Here is a 17,342-nt window from a genome sequence, read left to right as displayed (position 1 = left end):
TAAATAACAACAATGACAATAATAATACCATTCATATTTATAAAGAAAAGGCTACTGTTCAATCAAATACAGTTTTAAAATAGAGATCAGATAATCATGCATACATTGATAACAGCAGCGGATACAATGCAGATCAGTTACTGGGAAAAGAATACGCATCAATCTAGTCATTGTCAACTTAATTAACCAAAGTTATTTCATTTGTCCAAAGTGTTCTCGGGGAAACTCCCCCTAATCTGCAACAAACAGCCCGGACCTGCATTCTAGCTGATGATACGTGATACATACTAACAGGTCCAGTGCGGAGTACTGACAAGAACGCACTCATAACCACTATCACAAAACAATCGTGCTTCCAAGTCTGAACTCATGTACGGTCCTGCATAACCGTCCGAATAAACCTCGTATTCGGGCAGATCAGTCCCTCTTTGGAATCTGCTCAGATACTGGTATCCTTTGTATTCTTTTGAGTCTTTATGAAGCAAATAAAAACCTACCCATGCATTTTCTAACCCTTCTCTCCAGTTTCCCGTATATGACTTACTAACGTAGAGCTTGACACCCGAGAGTCCCTGGTCATTGAAAACAAGCTGAAGTGATAAATGTGGGTGGGTTGAGATGGGCGTTGGATCTTTCCAACAAGACTCGTGGATCTGTGGCGACGCTAGTACAGCATTGTACCCCTTCGACCTGAAGTACCGCGCTTGCATTCCCGGATTAATACGCGTCGATATTAGTATATCGTTATTTTGATTTCCGTTAGTCCAACTCCATGCAACATAGCTTTCGTTCTTAGCGTCACTGGATTTATACAGACCGATCCAGCCATAATAATCGCTCCAGGGTAGATTTTTCCAATGCACCCGTGGCATCCCTTCCCAGGAAGAGATTGTGATCTCCGTGTTGTATCTCAGCAAATCGTCGCAGTCATCCACGTAGCTTTCACGCCTGCCTTGATACAGGTTAGAGCGACAAACAAAATCTCGTGGTTGATCGTAACCCACCGAGTTCATAAATGTCTGCAACGGTAGAGTTCTTATATCGCTGATGAGACTTTGGGAGATTTCAAAGGTTCTGCGTGGATGGTAATGGTCAGTGATATAAATACTTCTTACAATAGAATCGCCTTGGTTTAAGGATATGATCAGTCGCACATTGTTTTTGTATCGGAGCCAGCTCTCATCGTGTATATCTAAATCAAAGTACAATCTGATCTCGGGATCCAAGTGATCAGATATCCGACAGCTTTGACTATTTAAATTGCCAATTGCAAAATATTCAACGTTGCTTGCATTGGGGAGGGGAAAGCAGCCACAACTGTTGTCCCACCTATTATCAAATCTGTGAAAACTGTATTCATTTAAACGAGGATTGCAGCTCAGAATGAAAGCGTTAATATTATTATCAGTAAGAATTACTCTATTGCATAACCACCAAAGCAATATATAGCCGTGAGACGGAGGCTGAACTCCAAACGGCTGTTTGTTTTGGAGATCGCTGATGGACAGGAGTTGCTCAGGATCCGATAAGCCATTTCCGACGATGGCAGCGATGATAAGGATTTGAAGCCACGGCGCTGTGCCTTTACCCAGCATACTGTAAACACTAGAGCCTGGAGGAAAACATGAAGAGAAATCAGTTATCTGGGTGACGCTTTCCATTAAGAGTCTTTAATGACTGTGTATTTACATAGTAGTTACTTAGTAAATCCAGGTGTGCTCACACATCATTACAATGTTATTATGCTGTACTCATTGTGTACTGTATTCCTCTGCAGCAGTGTGCACATCTATTACCAGACCTCCAGATGTCGTCTATATCATGTTTGCCTAATGAACTAGTTCAATGCTAAAACACTCTTCAACGGACGAGCCCACTCACCTGACTACAAAACGAACGAGAGCTGTCTGATCGTTCCACGCAATCTGTCTGCAAAGGAGAAGTCTCGAGCTGTTCGAGATGCTGAGATAGTGGAATGCACGTGTATTTATATACCGCGCAGGGGGAGGCGTGTTTGTTTAATTCAATGTTTGTGCGACATCACGTCAGCAGTTTATCTTTAGATAACATGTTTTTGTTTTTTTTAATTATTATTTTTATTCAAGCTGGAGGTTATTCACCCACAGCTGTGGTCAAAAGTTTTGCATCTCCTCGGATTTTAGGATTGAGACATAATTTAAAAAAAAATGATATGAACATAATTTAGATCATTTATTTAACATCATGCAATCAAAGACTACAAAATGATATCGCATAAAATTCTGCCAGGTGTAGTGTTATTATCAGGTATGAGTTAAAAAGTGGTACTCTGCGCACTGCGCTTGCCTAGTAATTCTAAAACTTTACAGTGCATTAGTAAGACCTCACCTAGAATATTGTGATCAGTTCTGGTCACCTCGTTACAAAAAGAATATTGCTGCTCTAGAAAGAGTGCAAAGAAGAGCGACCAGAATTATCCCGGGTTTAAAAGGCATGTTGTATGCAGACAGGCTAAAAGAATTGAATCTATTCAGTCTTGAACAAAGAAGACTACGCGATGATCTGATTCAAGCATTCAAAATCCTAAAAGGTATAGACAATGTCAACCCGGGGGACTTCTTTGACCTGAAAAAAGAAACAAGGACCAGGGGTCACAAATGGAGATTAGATAAAGGGGCATTCAGAACAGAAAATAGGAGGCACTTTTTCATAGAGAATTGTGAGGGTCTGGAACCAACTCCCCAGTAATGTTGTTGAAGCCGGCACCCTGGGATCCTTCAAGAAGCTGCTTGATGAGATTCTGGGATCAATAAGCTACTAACAACTAAACGAGCAAGATGAGCCGAATGGCCTCCTCTCGTTTGCAAACTTCCTTATGTTCTTATGTTCTAAAAGGACATAAACGGGCAATACTGCAGAGGTGAAAAAAGTCTGTCCTAACAACACTGCGTACGCGAGGTTCAAAGGTTAAGGAGGAATCCATAACAGCACCCAAGATCCTAACACTAGAACTGACTTTAATATCAGAACCATCTAATGACAGTGAGCAGAAAGTAACTCTGTGCAAATGATTCACAGATCCCAGGAGCAAAATTTCAGCTTTGTCAGAATTTAACTGAAGGAAATTATCATGCATCCATCTTTTGATATCAGCAATACAGTCCGACAGAAGAGAAACTGTTATGTCAAAATGTGTTTTAAAAGCTCATGCGGTTTGACCTTTAGACCACTAAGATGAATCTCTAAAATATTTGGATATGTTTTTGTTGTTCTGAATGTTACACAACAGGCAAATTGGCTATAAAATGAAATGATATTTGTACAGCTAAGAACAACAAACATTCAAAATAAATATTGACCACATTTTTGAGCCTTGATACACATGAAATGTAAACAGTGTTTAAGATTTAACCAGAATATAAACATGGTCACGTGAAATCCAGTAATGAACAAAAAATATGTATTTCCGGGAATGCAATTAATTAACAAACAAGGTTTTCTGTCAATATTTTTTTTTTCTCAAGGCCTCAAATTAAGTCATCACGCTGAGTGTCCTCCTCTCCACACAACACATCACAACGCCGGACAAACCTGTCGCTGGACATCGGTTTTGTGAAAATAGTCATTAAAAACTTCGCTTTTAGTGTTTTGTGACTCCCTAAAATCCAAACAACTCGAAGACGTAAATAAATACAAGGAATAATGAGAGTGAGGTGAACAGTTCACCGCCAAATGATGTGCTATTTAAAAATGAAGCTTTCTTACTTGACTGATTCATAAGACAAATCTGGACTGCAGACCTCGTCTCATTGTAAGAAACTAAACCCCTCGGGAAGAACTATAGTTACCTCCAGGGGACAATGCTTTGTGAGTGGAAAGTATGGCAATGTTTCGTCCAAACATGTACACAAGTCAGCAAAACACACACACAACACCACACAGCGAAACACACACACAACACCACCCAGCAAAACACACACACACCACCCAGCAAAACACACACACACAACACCACCCAGCAAAACACACACACAACACCACCGAGCAAAACACACAGACACAACACCACCCAGCAAAACACACACACACAACACCACCCAGCAAAACACACACACCACCACCCAGCAAAACACACACACACCACCGAGCAAAACACACACACAACACCACCGAGCAAAACACACACACACACCACCCAGCAAAACACACACACAACACCACCCAGCAAAACACACACACAACACCACACAGCAAAACACACACAACACCACCCAGCAAAACACACACACACCACCACCCAGCAAAACACACACACCACCACCCAGCAAAACACACACACAACACCACACAGCGAAACACACACACAACACCCAGCAAAACACACACACACAACACCACCCAGCAAAACACACACACACAACACCACCGAGCAAAACACACACACAACACCACACAGCAAAACACACACACACACCACCCAGCAAAACACACACACAACACCACCCAGCAAAACACACACACAACACCACACAGCAAAACACACACAACACCACCCAGCAAAACACACACACACAACACCACCGAGCAAAACACACACACACCACCACCCAGCAAAACACACACACCACCACCCAGCAAAACACACACACAACACCACACAGCGAAACACACACACAACACCCAGCAAAACACACACACACCACCCAGCAAAACACACACACACAACACCACCCAGCAAAACACACACACCACCACCCAGCAAAACACACACACACCACCGAGCAAAACACACACACAACACCACCGAGCAAAACACACACACACACCACCCAGCAAAACACACACACAACACCACCCAGCAAAACACACACACCACCACCACCCAGCAAAACACAACAACTCTGATTTTTCTAAAATGTATTTTTAGTTTTTATTTTTCATTCCATTTACATCAGATATTTGCATTACTACAAAAAGACAAATAGTCCGATTCAACCGGGCGTCATTTCCACTGGAATTAAGATCAGCCCGAAAGATTAATTAGAGAAAAAAAGAAATTAATTAAAGCAAAATAAAAAGAGCCTCTCTTTGTATTAGTGTTTCACTATTGAGATGTACCTGTGCTGGCCCTGAGGCCACAAAGTGAAGAGACGAAACTAAACTAAACTAAAGCCTGATTAAGTAAACCTGCCCTGTGTGTGAAATGATAAAAGTAGATGCAATGTGAAGACCAGTAAGCTTAAAAAATAATCACAATTAATAGAAAATCTCAATTTCTGAACCAGTTATTCAAATACACAGTTAGCAATACACCCGTTTGAACAGAAATCACAGATCCATCTAAAAGTAATAGAAAGATACGATGAGCATTACAGTGCTTCTGGATTTCCAACCTGGGCAAATACAATCGATTCATTTCAGGTTTAGTGAGCATTTGTTTTTTCTACTCCTAACAAAAAAACCCCATAAAATATATGTATTTAAAATAATGCTTTTTGTAATACAGTGTTTGCAAATACTATTTATTTTTTTGGCAAAATTAGTTAGTTAATGGAATGTTTAATACACGCTCCGTTCAACTCCGTTGAACTTTGACCCCAGCTCAGTTTCGATCATCAAGTGTTCTTTACAGAGTTCTAGAACACTGCTTCTCAAACGTTCCGCACCGCGCCCCTCTCCCTCCTCTTCACTTTGCTCTCCTTCATTCTCTCACATCTCCCCCCTCTCTCATCACATTCTCATCCTATCTAACCCCCATCCTCCTCTCTCTACCCCTCCCGGAAAATCTCCTGCACCCCCCACGCCGACCCTCTAGAAAATGCATCACCCTTCAATCCTTCTTACTCACTTGCACAATCCTTCCAGCAACTTGGGCAGCAGTGTGGAGTAGTGGTTAGGGCTCTGGACCGGAGGGTTGTGGGTTCAATCCCCAGTGGGGGACACTGCTGCTGTACCCTTGAGCAAGGTACTTTACCTAGATTGCTCCAGTAAAAACCCAACTGTATAAATGGGTAATTGTATGTAAAAATAATGTGATATCTTGTAACAATTGTAAGTCGCCCTGGATAAGGGCATCTGCTAAGAAATAAATAATAACATCCACGCAAAACCCAGGATTTCTTTTGAAACACTGGCAAGTCTTTTAGGTTTATAAACCTCCTGTTCAGTTTCTACCCTCTTAGGAAGGACAATGGTGGAGACAAAGGACTTCGTCACACAGAGAGAGAGAGAGAGAGAACGGGCGCAGATAACGGGGCAAGCAGAGTGGAAACACGATGCCCCCGGTGGAAAACAGAGGAAACTGTTTCCGATCACTGCATTCCTTAAGGCAAAGATTTGCATTGTGGGTAAAGACGCTCGCAGGTTCGTGCCCAGTCTCCACCCCGTTACACCAAGTAACTCTAAAAAAAAAAAAAACAGTACTACGTTCTAATTGACCCCCCACCCCTAGTTTCCCCAGCCTGGAATACAAGCAACATTTATCCCAACCCCAACAGAACACAGAAAAACACAACATGGTCGTGCCCGTCCTGTGATTGGTGGATCCTGGCACAGGGAGCGTCTCATTGGATGAGGGGCGCAGAGCGATCGTTAGTGACCGTCCTTCTGAGACGCACGTGAGCAAACGGGTTTCTTCAGAGAGAGAGAGAGAGAGAGAGAGAGAGAGAGAGAGAGAGAGAGAGAGATACCATAATCAATATGAGCATTTGGCCAAATCCTGTTGATAGGCAAAAAGGAGGGAGGATAGGATGAGAGGATGAGAGGAGAGGGTGGGAAGGATGGAAGGATGAGAGGAGAGGATGGGAAGGATGGAAGGTTGAGAGGAGAGGGTGAGAATGCTTGATTTAGTCTTACCTGTTTGGCGAGGATGTTGTTGTTCCAAAATCGACAACTAGCTGTAAACCAGAGGAGAAGTGAACACCAGTTAAGGGTCTGATCTCCAGTATAAATCCAGCTGTGTACCCGCGTGGCTCTTCCTCTCATGACTGCGTTATCCTCTTTGCTACCGGAGGACAACTTGTCACAGAACAATAACGATAATAACGCGATTCATAATCACCAACACAACTGGCTCCCTGTCCTAAATACTCCCGCACTCCATTACTGAGTTACCACCCCTCTCTTACCTGTGAGATGTCTGGGTTCATCATGCTGTAGGGCCTGGGTCGGAAGGTACTAACTCTAGGAGGGGGGGTGTACCCGTCTTCGCCCTCCTCCCCGTTCACGTGGTTTGATCCTGTGGTGCCGATCTTGTCAAGGTTCCCAACGCTGCCACTCAGCTTCGAGACAGGGGGAGGGGGGCTGAGAGAGAGAGAGAGAGAGAGAGAGGAGAGGAGATAGAGAGAGAGGAGAGAGAGAGAGAGAGAGAGAGAGACAGAGAGAGAGAGGAGATAGAGAGAGGAGAGAGAGAGAGAGAGAGAGAGGAGAGAGAGAGAGGGGAGATAGAGAGAGTTTGGGTTAATTGCAACCATGGTCTGAATCAAGCTTGCTCGCTCACACACTTTCTATTGAATTGCAAACCCATTGGAGAGAGTTGTGATTCAAAATGGCGCCCTACAAAAACAACAGAAAGTTCGGAATGAAGGGAAGCAGAGAGGAAACGGGCGCAAAGAAAAGCAGCGAGCAGCGTGGGGTGAGAGAGGAAAGACTCACCTCGGGTCTGGACTGTCAGGGGAATTCTGAATAGGCTGAGTGTATGAAAATGGGAACCAGCCTTTCCTGAGAGAGAGAGAGAGAGAGAGAGAGATTGGATTTGGCATGACCCTGGTGTGGGGGCATTCTCTCCTGGTACACCCTGGATCCCTTGATTACTCTGAAAGGTCTAACTATTGCCGTAGTGAGTCTGTAAAGTTTGAAGGAACGCAGAGCTACTTTTGAGGCTTGGAACTTGGTTTTGAGGAGACGGGGTTTCACGACACTGCGCGGCGCACCAGGCAGGGAGACTCGGGTTTGATACAGCAAACCTCAAACTTGGTCTCCCACTGGACGGGGGTCTCCTGGAACCAGGTTTCAAGACACCGCTGTTCCTGAAAGATCGGGTCCCTGTTCCTTCGGTTTAACAGGTTGGAAAGCAGGATTCAACAGGAAAAGCAGATTTAAGTTGCAACAGAACATTGGGCACTTGTATTGATGATTCCTCAAATACAATCAAATTCCAAGAAACCCCTTTTCTTAAGCAAAAGACACAGGCAGCTATCCTTCTAACTCTGAACCCACTTTCGAAACCGATCCAGGCTCTTTTATACATAGGGGCCAAGTTTAATTAGCAATCGATTACTCAATTTAACCAGACTGCACTTGCAGATCTCTGGATCTGCCCCCTCCTGCTCTGCACTGGACTCTCCTGACCTCAGCACCTCGTCACTGGATCCTCAGCTGATGCGCTATCCTTGCACTATTGCCCGTCTCGTTTACCTGCCAGTTCTCTCGTTCTCTCCGTAGTGCCAGCCGTCCCTCGGCTCCGAGATGAGCAGGGCGACCGTGTCTCCGGGCAGGAAGTGAAGTAACGAGGCCCCGCCCACTGCCTCTGTCAGCCCACCCCCTTGAGGAGAGTGAGGGAAGAGAGCGAGGACCTGAGAAGGATGGGAGGGAGAGACACGGGGCAGAGTCCCTCCTGAGAGAGAGAGAGAGGGAAGCAGAGGGAGATTGTGTTGAAGTCTTTAAAATCATAAATGGTCTAGATAACGTTAACCCTGGACACTGCTTCAAATTCACCACAGAGAGATGAACAAGAGGGCAGAAATGGAAGCCGAGTAGAGTTTAGAACAGAAGGTAGGAAGCCCTTTCTTTACACAGAGCGTTATAAATGCAAGTAACAGCCGACCAGGTGAAGTAGTCTGATCTAAAACACTGGGAACGTTTAGAAAAGCAACACAGAAAAACAAATTTAAAAATGAAAAGGACGTGTTTCCAAATAAACTCACCCAGGAAATGCAGTCTAGCCTCGATTCCTTGTTTCCGCGGCAGTGGCAGGGTGCTGGTGGCATAGATATCGTTGGCCTTGAGCAGAGGGGGATTGTAGGACACTGGAGGAGGGAGGTGCTGAGTGAGAGGGGGCTCATGGGAAGGAGGTAAACGTTCCCTTTCTTCTACCAGAATCTGACTGTCCAGTGGGGTGTGGGAGCGTGAGACTGGAGGATTGTGGGATAGTGGAGGACTCTGTGGTCTGGATAGAGGCGGGTTATGAGTAACCGACAGATGCGAGGCAAGCGTTGCATTGTGGGAACTATTCTGAGATGAGGGTGGTGCATTGTGGGTAACCATGGTGTTTGGGGTTACAGAAAGAGGCGGATTGTGGGGATTGGAAAGACTTGAGAGAAGGGGTCCATGATGGGAGACCGGTGTCTGGGAACGAGAGGCGGGGGCGGAGGAATTATGGGATGGCTCGTTGTTAGTGGGCGTGTCTCTTCCTCGGTTGCGGTGGGCGGCGCCATTTGGGAGGGGCGGGACTTCCTGTACAGAGAGCCTCTGGGAAGAGAGAGAGATGACATTTTAGAAATAAACAGACAGATACACAACGACATTTAAGTATATGGAAAACTACGAAGCGGTGTGTAATTCAATATGTTAACATAACATTATTCAGCAGGTTTCATTCGACTTTATGAAACAAAATGTGTTCATTCTATAGGGTGTTGATGCAAAAGCTTTTGTCCACAGCTGTACAGCCAGGAACAAATTCAACCAAGGATTCTCAATACAATCTGTAAACATCAAATTGCAAGTCCCCCATTGGGCCCCATCAGATCCAGTAACACACACTCACATGAGTTCCTCCCAGTTCCAGGGCTGCTGTGTTTCCCAGTTTAGCAGTTCGGAGGACCTCGGCTATCCCAGCATTCCCGGAGCCGGCTGCAGTCTGCCGCACTAGGTTCAACGCTCTCTCTGGCAGTCTGGTGGGCTGGGAGCAGGACGCCTGCCAGCAAGACAGCTTCTGAGACAGCAGCTCCCTCACCTGGTAGGGAAGAGGAACTGCAACTTCAAAACAGAAATATTACTTTTCATATAAGATCGGAGAACTGCTAACACACCCGCAGATGGAAATAAGACTCCCATTGCACAGCAGTCTGATCAGTTCCAGGTTTTACTACCAGCTTGGTCAGCCACAGTGTGTACAGGTGTGTCTTATGATTAAACTCCTAGTGAAACCAGGAATGGATCACACTGCTGTGCAGCGGGAGGATAGCCCTAGGTTCTGATGGCAATGGCGGCCATGCTTGACCGCACCTTGCTGTGGTACATGTTGAAGTGTTTGGTGACGGCACACTGACGGTCCACCAGGAAGCAATAGCGCCGCCTCTCTTCCGTAAGCGCCGAGCGGTAACCCGCGGCAACCAGCTGATCCAACTCCCCCTGCCGTCGGCTCATCAACTCCACGAACTGGGAAGAAACACAGAGACAGGAATCTCTATACAGCAGAGGCATATATTAGATAGATAGATAGATAGTGAGAGATAGATAGATAGATAGATAGATAGATAGATAGATAGAGAGAGAGCGAGAGATAGATAGATAGTTAGAGAGCGAGAGATAGATAGATAGAGATAGATATAGAGAGAGATAGATAGATAGAGATAGATATAGAGAGAGATAGATGGATAGGTAGATAGATAGATAGATAGATAGATAGATAGATAGATCTTTATTTTTATATAGCGCCTTTCATAGTGGATCACCATCACAAATCGCTTTATAGAGGCAGGCTGTGAACAGTGCGTTATCTGCAGAGTCACTTCTAATAGGACACTGATTTAACATCTCATCCGCAGGACATCCACACGGAGCCACACATGGTTAAACGCAGGAGACTTTTTAGAAGAGGTTTAAGACGCCTGATTAAAGCACAAAGCGGTCTCACATTTTCACACACGGAGCGCCTGTTGTTTCTATATCACTGATTACTGAGTAGAAACTGAAATTCTCACACCCCGAGGTGTTTTCATTAACCCAAACCCCTCCCCTTAGTTCCCGGAACTCACAAGAACCGTTTCCATGGGAACAGAGCAGCATAGAGAAAAATGGGGACACAATAGACAGAAAAGAAAGATTTGAAAAAAAAAACTAAAGATCAAATTTCTCTTGACTTGACCAAAAACGAGGTAGCAAGCTTGCCTTTCTACTGGGTGTGAGAATTTCAATTTCCGCTCAGTCATCACTGGTATAGAAACAAAAGGCACTTGTGTGTGAAAATGTTTGACCGCTTTGTGTTTTAAAAAGTCTCCTGCGTTTGACCGTGTGTGGCTCCGTGTTCCTTTTCTCTCACTGTTTGAAATGAGTTGCATGTCTGACAATCGCTCATTTGCCTATTGTGACAATTTTTAGACAAGATTTTCAGATCCAGTGGTTTGATTTCATATGCACAGCAAATCAAAACCACAGCCTCTCTCTCTCCTCTCCCGCTCCCCCTCTCCCTCTCCCTCTCCCTCTCCCTCTCTCGATCTCTCTCTCTCTCCTCTTGTCTCTCTCCTCTCTCCCTCTCCCCCTCTCTCTCTCTCTCTCTCCTCTTCTCTCTCAATCTCTCTCTCCTCTTGTCTCTCTCTCTCCTCTCTCCTCTCTCCCCCTCTCTCTCTCTCATCCTCTCCCTCTCTCGAACTCTCTCTCCTCTTGTCTCTCTCTCCCATCTCCCTCTCCCTCTCTCTATCTCCTCTTCTCTCTCGATCTCTCTCTCTCTTGATCTCTCTCTCTCTCCTCTTGTCTCTCTCCTCTCTCCTCTCTCCTCTCTCCCTCTCTCTCTCTCCTCTTGTCTCTCTCTCTCCCTCTCCCCCACCTCTGTCTCTCTCTCTCTCTCTCTCTCACTCTCTCTCTCCCCTTGCTTTGTTTGGCCACAGCTGTGTGTGACAGGACGTGACATCACCCTTGCCTTTCCTGCTCTCCTTCCTGATATGAAATCCCCCTATTGTTACAAAGTGGGAAGCATCCTAAACAAACAGCTCTCCTCCGTCTGCCTCTATTTATCTCATCCCTCAGTCCCTTTCCCTTTCCCTCCCTCTTCTCCCCCCTCAGCTGAGACGGCTTTCACATTCCTCACTCTAATCCTGGCTGTATAGAGAGTGAAGGAGTGTGTATTCAAGAGAGAGCAAGCGAGCGATGGGAACATTAACACAATGGCAGAGATTCAGAGAGAGAGAGAGAGAGTTATAGCAGGACTTTAATATAGTCTGCAGCTGTGGCTCTATTTGAATGTCAGGACGACGCAGACACACATATCTTTGGGGTCACCTGCATCTCTCGGTCCCCGTATTTTTGGGGGTGCCTGCTCCCCTGACTCTTCCTCCGCAGTTTCTTGAGCTCAGACTGACAGTGCTCGATGGAGTCTGATTTTGATCTCCTCTCTCCCTGGTACTTCTTCAGAGTGGCCTGAAAGAGAGACAGAGAAGCAAACACCTTACATGAAGTTAAATAAAATATCTAAATTATGTTCCTATATATATATATATATAATACTGTTTTTTGGTGCAGTATATTATAAATCTCTTCTTATCCTCTGGTCCCTCTGAGCTAATTAGAGTTTTACAACCCTGAAACAAACACATGTTGTAATCATTGTTTAACATAGCCTAATTAAACCTGTACACAAAAAAACAATGATTTCATTCATGACTGTATTGAAAACAAGGTCTTCTTAAACACATTTCCCAGCACTGGATCACTGGAGTTCGAGACTCAAGGCTCCACTCACCGTCAGGTATTTCAGATCCAGCTCAAGTTTCTGTTCCAGCTGGGAAAGCAGCTCAGAGTGGAAAAGTTTCAACTGGGAACAGAAAAGAAGGGTTGCGTTAGAGAGAGAGAGGGAGATGAGGAAGGGGGTGAGAGAGGAGGGAGAGGGGAGAGAAAAGGTGAGGAGGGAGAGAGGGGAAAGAGGGGAGAGAGAGGAGGGAGAGGGGAGAGAGAGGGAGAGGAGGGAGAGGGGGAAGAGAGGGGAGAGAGAGGAGGGAGAGGGGAGAGAGAGGGAGAGGAGGGAGAGGAGGGAGAGGGGGAAGAGAGGGGAGAGAGAGGAGGGAGAGGAGGGAGAGGGAGAGCAGGGAGGGGGAAAAGGAGAGGGGAGAGAGAGGGGAAAGGCAGACAGACAGACACACAGACGACAGACAGACCGACACACAGACAGACCGACAGACGACAGACAGACCGACACACAGACAGACCGACAGACGACACACAGACAGACAGACAGACAGACAGACAGACACACGGACAACAGACAGACCGACAGACAGGCAGACAGACAGACAGACAGACCGACAGACAGGCAGACAGACAGACAGACACACGGACAACAGACAGACCGACAGACAGGCAGACAGACAGACAGACAGACAGACCGACAGACAGGCAGACAGACAGACAGACACACGGACAACAGACAGACCGACAGACCAACAGACAGACAGACAGACAGACAGACAGACTCACCACTTCTTCCAGCTGCACTTGAATTTGTCGGTGAACTTCGGCCATTTGGAAAAGTGTGTCTCCTGAAAGAAACAGTCACAGATTAAACAAGCTCGCTTTGAATTTGTATCTCGGCACTTATTTTTTATTCGTAGACAGTTCTTACTGATTTTGTAAGAATATTGTGGTCAGAAATCACGTTTTAGCTCTTTAGAAACGTACAGTACAGTAATTCAAACAAACTGACACACAGAACTTATATTGCAGTGTCAAATTCAGGATTTAAGGGAGAGAATTGATTTCTTTTTATTCTATTATGGAAGGATGTGGAGGAACAGAAGGGAGAGAGAGAGGGAGATAGAGAGGTACTGAGAGAGAGAGAGTGGCACTGAGAAGATTGTGGGTAATGCATCTTTAAGAGAGAAAGAGGGAGAGGGAGAGAGAGAAAGTGGGAGAGAGAGGGGTACTGAGAGAGAGTGGTACTGCAAGAGGATTGTGGGTAATGCATCTTTAAGGGATTGAGAGAGAGAGAGAGAGAGAGAGAGAGAGAGGGGGGGGGGGGGGTACTGAGAGAGTGTCCATTGTTCTGGGTTTATTCACATCACATGGTGTGATTGGGTCAGTCTGCAGCTTTATGAGTGGGGGAGGGAGTTAGAGAGAGAAAGAGAAAGAGAGGCAGGACGACAAACAATACATTCTACATACAGCCGTGTGAAAATGTACTGGAACACCTCCAGATGTGTCATTGATATCCTTTATATACCCTACCTGCATGAAAACACCTCAGGGTGTGAGAATTCCAATCTCCGCTCAGTAATCAATGATATAGAAACAACAGGCGCTCCTGTGTGTGAAAATGTCAGACCGCTTTGTGCTTTATCAGGCGTCTTAAACAGCTTCTAAAAAGTCTCCTGCGTTTGACCGCGTGTGTGGCTCCGTGTTCCTTTTCTCTGACTGTTTGAAATGAATTTCACGTGTGGCTTATTCAAGTTGTCAGTTAAATGAGACAATCACCAATTTGCCTGACAATTTTCCAAGAAGTTCAGTTCAAGTGGTTTGATTTTATATGCAAAACAAATCAAAACTACAGAAGCCATGTGAGTGTGTTCTAATACAGGTGCACACGACTGTATAACATATATATATATATATATATATATATATATATATATATATATATATATATATATACACACACACACACACACACACAGGCACATTATATTCCGATACTAATACTTAGAAGAGGAAGAAATCATTCCATACAGATGGACTCACCCAACTCTTTGGATCCCTGACTGTCGCTGGCCAGCTCTCCCAGCTTGACCAGAGCATCGAAATATCCTTTAGCAGCCAGAGAGACCCCTAATAAACCGAAAACACCTTCGTCTGTCTGTCTACACAACACCAACAGCAACAATTCACATTTCTTCACACACAGCCCCCCCACCCCATCCCCCCCCCCACACACATACATACACACGGTGTCACACAGACACTGACACACACACACCCCATTCAATTAAAATCTTTTTGCATGACATATGTACACAATTGTACCTACCAGTTAAGGCTTTCTCATAATTTTTTCCCATAATGACGAAATTCTTTAGACCGGGGTTGAACTGCTCAAGAATTACCTGGGGAAAAAAAAAGTTAATTTCATGTTAAACTCAGAGTCCAAGTGGGGTCCCGGTGCTGATAAAGATGCTGTTTATTCCTTTCTCTGAGAGTGGACAAGATCACAATCGAAGAAGAAGGGCAGTTTGAACCAGGCCTAACCTTATGATGATGCCTGAATCACTGTTTATCAGAGCAGACTACAGCCCTGACCAGCTCTGACCAGCCCTGACCAGCTCTGACCTGCCCTGACCTGCTCTGACCAGCCCTGACCAGCTCTGACCTGCCCTGACCTACTCTGACCTGCCCTGACCAGCTCTGACCTGCCCTGACCTGCTCTGACCTGCTCTGACCAGCCCTGACCAGCCCTGACCAGCCCTGACCTGCTCTGACCAGCCCTGACCAGCTCTGACCTGCTCTGATCATGCATCTCACATTATCTGCCAGTGAAGTAGATTAGAGTGTTTAAGATGCCTGATTAAAGCACAAAGCGGTCTCACATTTTCACACACGGAGCGCCTGTTGTTTCAATATCACTGATTACTGAGCGGAGATTGAAATCCTCACACCCTGAGGTGTTTTCATATAAAAATGTTTCTTTCCTTTATGAGATGGGAAAAAAGACTCCCGCTGCACAGCAGTGTGATCCAGTCCTGGTTTCACTGCGAGTTTAATAATAAGACACACCTGAGCTTGTTACCTAGACACACTGGGGGCTGATCAAGCTGGTAGTAAAACCTGGACTGGGTGACGTTGCTGTGGGATAGGAGTCTGATTCCCACCCCTGACATCAAAGTTTAAAAAGTCAAAAGTACATTTTCAAACGTTTCAGTAAATCAGGGTGTTTCAATGATTTCTTACAGTACTTTTGATATAAAGATTTTATTATTATAATAATAATAATAATAATAATAATAATAATAATAATAATAATAATAATAATAATAATAATAATAATAATAATAATAAGACACCTACCTTGTACACGTTCTCTGTCATTTTGTTTACTTCGTCAGATCGGGACATGGTAGCTGCTATTCTGCCGACGGCTGATTTTGTACAGATATAACCCGGAGGACAGAATGACTCTTTTTTTACGATAACAAAATGTTTTAATAAAAATAAAAAAAATAAAAAGTTTGGCTATGCTTGTTCTGAACGGCCTTAAAATAATGCAATCCTTTTTTAAAATTCTTATGCAAATGTCTGAAATATCTGGGTTCTCCGTCCTGTGTTCAGTTGTTGTCTTAATAACGCAGACTCTAGTTGATGTGAAAATGATTTAAATTATTTTAAACAATACAACGCGTTTATATCTCATAGTCTTAAACCTGCTTTACCGATATTTAAACACACACACGCGCGCGCATTTAGTAACAAGTTGCCTTATTCATTGTTTAAGAACAAATGATCACTTATCTTTTTTTAACATTTTTATTTTTGCTAAAACGTCTCGTTTTTCTTTTAAACATTAACTTCTATTGCCACCTTATTATTATTATTATTATTATTATTATTATTATTATTATTATTATTATTATTATTATTATTATTAATGAAAATGTGTAGTTGTTTATGATTCTTACAAAACTATAAAACCGTCAACATAACGCACACACATATACGCTTTTCCGCGCTTCTTTAATGATTAAATTGCATCTTGATTAAAACAAACAATTAAAAAAAATGCATTTTCTCAAGATGCATTCCGTTTTTGCAACCCCGATATCTCTCCCTTGCGTCCTTAAAATAATTATATTTTGCTGTGTAATCCACTCTATACGATACCCTATACAGTCTCGACAAAAGCAGGTAACGTTTCTTTCTTTCTTTCTTTCTTTCTTTCTTTCTTTCTTTCTTTCTCTCTTTCGTATTTTAGTTCAGCAATATCCTCTCCATCCAGAGCCGGTCAGCGTCGTCCACTAAAAGACTCTAAACCGAGGCGACGCTGCAGCGTTGAAAAGCGCTCGACCTGAATAACAATGAATCTGGAATAACGGTGCTTAATGACAGAGCCAAAAAGGGAGGCTAGTCCATTCAACTTCCCTCCAATCACCGCTCTCCATATATACAGAATAGAGGGTCGCGGCCCTGGACAAAAGAAAGGGGGCGAGTGACTGTCCAATTTAAACCCCCTGTCTCTCTCTAACCTCACCCACTGCTTTATCTGGTCTGGACTGTCTCTTCACTAGGAACTGACACACATCCCCCCCAGACACATACTTCCACTAAACGCCTGTTCTCCTGTTCTCTCTCTCTCTCTCTCTCTCTCTCTCTCTCTCTCTCTCTCTCTCTCTCTCTCTCTCTCTCTCTCTCTCTCTCTCTCTCTCTCTCTCTCTCTCTCTCACACACAC

The 17,342-nt window shown here is 44.3% G+C and overlaps 2 protein-coding genes across 2 annotated transcripts; both read right to left on the bottom strand.

Annotated features, from left to right (window-relative positions):
• Positions 1-19: 19 nt before the first annotated feature.
• LOC117969975 (uncharacterized) lies at positions 20-1,959 on the bottom strand. Its single transcript, XM_034917916.2, has 2 exons — positions 1,882-1,959; positions 20-1,612 (listed from the first exon to the last, which is right to left on the bottom strand). The coding sequence occupies exon 2, from the start codon at positions 1,593-1,595 to the stop codon at positions 288-290; it is 1,308 nt and encodes a 435-aa protein (XP_034773807.2). The 5' UTR covers positions 1,596-1,612; positions 1,882-1,959; the 3' UTR covers positions 20-287.
• A 2,922-nt stretch (positions 1,960-4,881) lies between these two features.
• LOC117410082 (brain-specific angiogenesis inhibitor 1-associated protein 2-like protein 1) lies at positions 4,882-17,223 on the bottom strand. The gene is made up of 14 exons (XM_059019700.1): positions 15,967-17,223; positions 14,933-15,008; positions 14,647-14,733; positions 13,390-13,451; positions 12,659-12,730; positions 12,199-12,336; positions 10,207-10,359; positions 9,746-9,934; positions 8,904-9,447; positions 8,395-8,593; positions 7,633-7,698; positions 7,107-7,281; positions 6,835-6,875; positions 4,882-6,612 (listed from the first exon to the last, which is right to left on the bottom strand). Exons 1-14 carry the CDS (start codon positions 16,012-16,014, stop codon positions 6,543-6,545), a joined length of 1,920 nt encoding a protein of 639 aa, XP_058875683.1. The 5' UTR covers positions 16,015-17,223; the 3' UTR covers positions 4,882-6,542.
• Between the last annotated feature and the right edge of the window lie 119 nt (positions 17,224-17,342).

Source organism: Acipenser ruthenus, unplaced genomic scaffold (genome assembly GCF_902713425.1).
Source record: "Acipenser ruthenus unplaced genomic scaffold, fAciRut3.2 maternal haplotype, whole genome shotgun sequence".
NCBI classification, from domain to species: domain Eukaryota; kingdom Metazoa; phylum Chordata; class Actinopteri; order Acipenseriformes; family Acipenseridae; genus Acipenser; species Acipenser ruthenus.
This window is presented reverse-complemented; position numbering and strand designations above follow the sequence as displayed.

Bases quoted from the DNA above. Each gene is read 5' to 3' on its own strand.
- LOC117969975 (XM_034917916.2), bottom strand. From the start codon at position 1,595: ATGCTGGGTAAAGGCACAGCGCCGTGGCTTCAAATCCTTATCATCGCT.
- LOC117410082 (XM_059019700.1), bottom strand. From the start codon at position 16,014: ATGTCCCGATCTGACGAAGTAAACAAAATGACAGAGAACGTGTACAAG. The intron at 15,009-15,966 runs GTAGGTGTCTTA...TTTTTTCCCCAG, and splicing joins TGACAGAGAACGTGTACAAG to GTAATTCTTGAGCAGTTCAA. The intron at 14,734-14,932 runs GTAGGTACAATT...TCGGTTTATTAG, and splicing joins TTATGAGAAAGCCTTAACTG to GGGTCTCTCTGGCTGCTAAA.